We start from the raw sequence: 6,000 nt of genomic DNA on the forward strand, positions 1-6,000 counted from the left end.
AGCTGAGCAATCTAGCTTTCTGCGGGATGGAGGAGCAGGCATCCAGCATTGGAAACCCATGGAGAACGGGGGAGAAAGAGAGAGGAGGACCTTTCGGCTGTGGAAGGCTCTTTGGTGCATGGTTTGTGGGACGGGATTAGTTCTGGTTCAGCCATACTCCCAGCCCTGTAGCAAAACCTCCTCAGGGCTTCCCCTCTCTCCACACCCCTCCCAGTGAGGCTGATGCTTTGAGCTTACTCCTTACACAGTATTAACCATGCCACACTTATAGGCATTGTCATCTTGGTTTCCCCAACCCCCTTTCTCCTGTGACAGGTCCTGTGCTGGCAGTGGACAGGTAAAATCCTTACTCTAGCCTACTTCAGCTCTGTTCCTCATTCCCCGAGGGGTAGGGACTTTTAGAAAGTGGCCCATCCCATGGTACATGGTCTCTTCTTGACCACACTAGGACTCAAGTACAAATTAGCATTTCCCTTTTTATGAATCACTTAAAAAGTGGTACTACCACACTCCACAGGAGATATTGCCACTTTTTAAATGATTTTTAAAAAGGAGAAGGCTAATTTCTTCCCTGCTGGCTTCCCTACCTGCATCTTGTAGATAGCACCACCCGGGGTGCAGGCTGGGGCAGGCTGTGGTGGGAAGGGAAGCAGTGGTGTCCCAGTTCTGGAGAAAGGCTTGCAGACTCTGCCTTTGGCAGCATTTTTCTGCAATTAGCCATCTCCTGGGCAGAATGAAGGGAATTTCCCAGCCTGTTTCCTGCCTGGGCAGGCTCCTCAAATCCAGGGATGAACTATTAATACTTTCTGCAGGGCCAGCCCTCCTTTTGGTTTTATTATGGTACCAATTCCAGGGCTTTGAGGGTTACAGGGAACAAGGCTTTCAGTGGGGTGGGGCGGGGGGAGGTAGACTGCTTCTCATCTACAGTTGGAGAAGATTCCAGAAGGAGAATACTGTCTGGCTTCACTGTTCTCTCTGGGTTGTTTCCTTGGTTCTCTCCCCAGCTCCATGTTGTCTCAGTCTCCTGGATCCCAGTACCCCTCCAGGTCTTCCATGTGGGCCCCTAGACCACACCACCTACCTTCACACTCCCATTCCACAACTGAGTCCAGTGGCCAGCTTGTTGATACTTCCTTAATTCTCAGCCAGAGCTAGCCCTCGGATGGCCCAGCGGGTCTCGCTGCTTCAGATGTGGCCTTGTGGGCATTCCCTGGCACCATTTTCTCTCTGGGTCCTGTAAGCTCCCAAGTGCAGGAGGTTCTGGGGTACACCTGTGTGCTTGGCAACATCCAGCATTGTGTTTGCTGCTTCATCTAGGTGTCCTGATGCTCCCAAGTGCAGGAGGTTCTGGGGTACACCTGCGTGCTTGGCAACATCCAGCATTGTGTTTGCTGCTTCATCTAGGTGTCCTGTTGCTCCCATTTCCTGTCATAGGGCATCAATCCTTCAGCAAAGGGAGACAGCAAATGCAATGCTGCCTGTCTGACCACGGGATATACTGGTTCAGATCTCACTGGTGATAGCCCAGACTTCAACTTGCTTTTCAGGGTATTGGATCCCCAATCCCTTAGTGCCCAGGGATTGAAAGTTTGGAGTAATCACAGCCCTGCCAAACAGTAGGGGTGCTGGTGGGGAGTGTCTGCTGGCTGTTCATGAACCTCTGCTGTCCTGGGTCTCTCTCCACTGGACACAGCAGCATCTCTAAGTTACAGACAACAATGTGCTGCCCTGCATGGTTGAACCGCTTCTGACATCTGCTAGGCATCCCGTCCCATGTGCCCTATGCCCTCTTCGATGCCAGTGAGTCACAATGGTCTATGCTTGTTCACAGCAGTAATACCTAGGGAGTGCCCATGAAGCCCTTTAGTCCTGGTCCCTCGCTCCGCATGGATCTCCTGGGAAGGCATCCGCTGAGTGGATCGGTTCATGAGAACCTGCATTTATGAAGCTCTGGAGTGTGTAGGCATCATCCTCAGTGAAGACAAGTAAGAGGCCCAGCCCTTAGAGGAGCTACAGCAGGGAGAGTACCTTCCACCTTGAGGCCACCCCAGACCTGGAGGAGCTGCAGGCCCTGGCTCTGCAAAAGGACCTTTGAGGTGGGTGAGACTGTCTCCCAAATGGGCAGCTCTTGAAAAGGACACATGACCAGTGTGTGTGCCTACTGCCTGCTCTGAGTCTTCATTGGTCCCTCTGTCTTCCTTTTCATATGTATGCACATAAAATATACTGATGTTTGTGGGTTTTTTTGTTTTTTTTTTTTTTTAAAGCTGGCCTGAAGGAGCAACTGGGCCCAGGATATGAGTGTGCCAATGGAGCTTTTGCAGGAAGCTGGGTGAGGCATGTAGATGAGGTTCTTATTTTTGTTATTTCCCATACAATTGTGTTTCTTACAGTAAATGACATGTCACATGTCATGCAAACTCCTTTGCTCATCTGAGATAGAATTAAATAGGATTTGTTCATTCAGAGCTCCCAGGATTAGAATACATGGACCCAGACAAATACTTTATTATACAAATGTCTGTTTGGATAACTGACTCAATGAATGAATTCAAGCATTTGTTAACTCAAACATAATAAATATAAATTGGTGAATTAATAAAATATTGAGACTTCTAGCTTCTAATAATGATGAAGTAGCTTATATCAGACTAACATTCCTTCCATAACAATTGTAAACCTGGAAAAAAATATAAATAGTAGCCATTTGAAGACAATAAAGTTACCCCAAACAGGCAGAAACTAACGAGGATATGACCTTTAAAAGAAATGCTTATTCATCTATTGCTGGTAAGAGTTGTCTAATACTCTGTGGCAAAACCAGTCCATTGATTACCCAATCCCACAGCTCCAATTTAAGTAGCAACAAAAAAAAAAGCCCTTAATTTTAGAAAATATATTCCTTTAGTTCCAGGGGATTAATCATGATTAGTCTGAATCAGTAGTTTTCAACTGGGGTGTGATTTTTCTCCCCTCCCCTGGAGACGTCTAGTGGTGTTTGAAGATATTTTTGATTGTTACAGCTGGAGGGTACGTTACTGGCATCTAATGGGTAGACACCAGAGATGCTGCTAAATATCCTACAATGCCCAGGGCACCGCCCTACAACAAAGAATGTACTGGCTTCAAATGTTTACAGTGCCAAGGCTGAGAAAGCCCTGGGCTAAATCAGTCTTGGTTTCTTTTAAGACAATAAAGCAGTATCATTTTCCTCAGTCTATGACTGGCCTGTGGGTGGCCATATGATCTCAGTTCCTGCCAATGAGTTATAAGTAGAAATCTGCTAAGTGGGGCTTTCAGGAAAGATTTTTCTTTCCTAATAAGGAGTAACAGACTCAGCTAGCATGTGACTCTGCCCTTTGTGTGTTCCTATCATCCTTCCCTCAATGAGGATATGAGGCTGATGTCAGGAGATGATTGGCCATTTTAGGACCATGAGGCAACAATCCTAGAGAAGGAAGATTCGGGAAAGAAAGAAAGAGCTAGAATGCCTGACTGCATTATTCCAGAGCTGCTCCACCTGGGACTTCCTTCCTGGATCAGTATCTACCTGTTTAGGCCACTGTGACTGAGTTCTCTTTTTTCACAGTTGAAAGCATTCCTTACAGATACACCTGAAAGAGGCTGGATAACTCCAATGAGTACACATGCCTCCAGACCTGGGCCCACCCAGCACTGCTGTCTCCACTTCTTTCACCCCTAAAACCCTTTTGCAAATTCCAGGCTCACCACCTTCCTTTACTCACGCTGCAGAAACCCAATACTGAGGGCTACTCCTAGGATAACTTCAAGCAAATGTCGCTTGAAGCTCACTGCCCAGCTCTGTTTGGCCTGCCATTCCTTCTTATCAGTCCAGACACTGTCCCTAATTCTCCCTTGGCTCTTGGGGAAATGTCTGATGTTGCAGCAACTCTGATGCACAGGGCTCAGCACACATTCAGGAATGGAATTGAGTGCTTCTTGGCGTTTAGGATCTAGGTGTATCCCATTTTAAGGTGGTAAGCCCATTTCCTCAGCATGCTTTTAACCACTAGGGAAGGATTCCCTGGCTGCTGCATGGCCCTTCCAGCTCATGCAGTAGCATATGACCCCAAAAAGGGACACCCCAAGAATTCACCCCTCACTGCCTCTAATGATGCAGCTCACCCCTCAATCTTCCTCTAAAAAGTTACTGTTGCTACACCCATACATGGCCTTAGGTAAACAATGCCTGGTCAATGGAGTTACTGTTGCTACACCCATACATGGCCTTAGGTAAACAATGCCTGGTCAATGGAGTTACATCATCCTGTCCTCTTATTCATGACCTTTGTTAGCTTCTCTTTTCTCCTGTTTGACCCAAACTAATCACAATAGGGAGAATCCTGGGGCTACTCGCCAACCCCTTACCATCTGCAGTTGACCCCCATCTCAAGAGACTTGCCAGAGTATGCTTGATTTTTGCTGAGAACTCCTCAGCACATTCCACTGTGCTAAGGATAAATTAAAGGATAATTCCATTACTATCCCTTTCCACTCCGTTGGGGCCAAGGGCGAGGTTGGCTATTGCCTGGGAGTGGCATGAAAAAGCCTTCTGGGGCATTGGAAATCTTCTACGTCTTCCTCTGGTTGATGGCTACATTGGATGAATATATATAAACATTCATTGAGCTGTGCACTTAAAATCTGCACTTCATTGTATAACTCAATAAAAATGTTCATATATTTTTAAAATTTAAAACACAAAAAGGAGGCCCATCCAGTCTTCAGCAGTCTCAAGATACATACAAGTTGGCCATGGCTAGAGCCCATCAGCACGAAAGGCCCGGGTTCCAGCTGCCTGGAGCCTGGAGCCAGGCCAGAGGACCCAGTGCTGTGGTCTTCCTTCAGGGATGGGGAGGATGTAAGTCCATGGACAGCTACAGCTCTGCCTGCTGTGGACGGCTGGGGTACTGCCTCTGTGTAAAGCATCGCCCAAACTAACTCAGTCCAATGGAGGGGCTCCACACAAATAACTACTGACATATGGGTTAAGTTATGGGGTGGGTCTCTCCGCCCCAAGCAGACAGCAGGACAAGGAGAAGCAGCACATTCCAGGCAGGATAAGGGGCACTGCTCCTGATCTCTTGGAAAGGAAACTGAGAACACAGAGTGAGCAGGTAGCCAGAAAATGAACACTGGGCAGCTGCCTCACGTGGCTGGCGAGCCAGCTCGCCCATACCCACGGTCCTGAGCTTGGACACAGCTGGCTCTTCCCTAGACTGCAGAGAAGCAGGAGTGGCAGGGAGAATTAGAAGTGGCACCATTGGGGGTGGAAAGGACTGGTAAGGAAATTAAGATGTTCCCCCTAAAGGGAAGTCTGTCAATGGAGTGCCTTTCTCGAAACAAGGAGACCAGGAAATTTGACCTCTGTTTTAGATCTCCTCTCACTGGGAAAGGACTCTTGAGCAAGGATGGAATTCTTGCAGGAGAGTTTTATTTATTGCAAGAGAGTTTTGAGTCCCAGCTGGGATTTAGACATTACTTAAAGACTTCTTGGTAATCCTCCAAGTGCCCAAAGATTCTTCCAGGGTAGATCAGCTCAGGAAAGAGGGGGCTGGGACACAGTCCTAATCCAGTAACAAACTCTGGAGAGGGAGGAGCAGTTTAATGACATTGTGATGTTTCAGGCTCAAATTTGTCCCTGGTCCAGTCCCTAGTGAACTCATATTCCAGGTCCCAGGGTGGTGGGTGGGGACTGAGTATAAAAACAACAGTAGCCACAGATGAGAAAAGCCCCCCTTTTTTTTCACTAGTTTCTCTAAGAAACTAGGGTACACATTGCAGGGTGATATGGTTAGGCTCTGTGTCCCCACCCAAATCTCATTTGGAATTGTAATCCCCATAAACCCCATGTGTTGAGGGAGGGACCTGTTGGGAGCTGACTGGATCACAGGGGCGGTTTCCCCCATGCTGTTCTCGTGATAGCGAGTGAGTTCTCACGAGATGTGGTGGTTTCGTACATGTCTGACAGTTCCTCCT

At 47.6% G+C, this 6,000-nt stretch overlaps 1 protein-coding gene across 1 annotated transcript in view; it reads right to left on the reverse strand.

Annotated features, from left to right (window-relative positions):
- Nucleotides 1-683, reverse strand: part of GKN1 (gastrokine-1) — a 44,258-nt gene extending 43,575 nt beyond the window's left edge. The window contains exon 1 of the mRNA XM_063595071.1: nucleotides 588-683. Coding sequence (XP_063451141.1) covers nucleotides 588-593 — 6 coding nt within the window. The 5' untranslated portion in view covers nucleotides 594-683. The remainder of the gene's footprint in view (nucleotides 1-587) is intronic.
- Between the last annotated feature and the right edge of the window lie 5,317 nt (nucleotides 684-6,000).

The sequence above is a fragment of the Pan paniscus genome, chromosome 12, assembly GCF_029289425.2.
Source record: "Pan paniscus chromosome 12, NHGRI_mPanPan1-v2.0_pri, whole genome shotgun sequence".
Taxonomy (NCBI): Eukaryota; Metazoa; Chordata; class Mammalia; order Primates; family Hominidae; genus Pan; species Pan paniscus.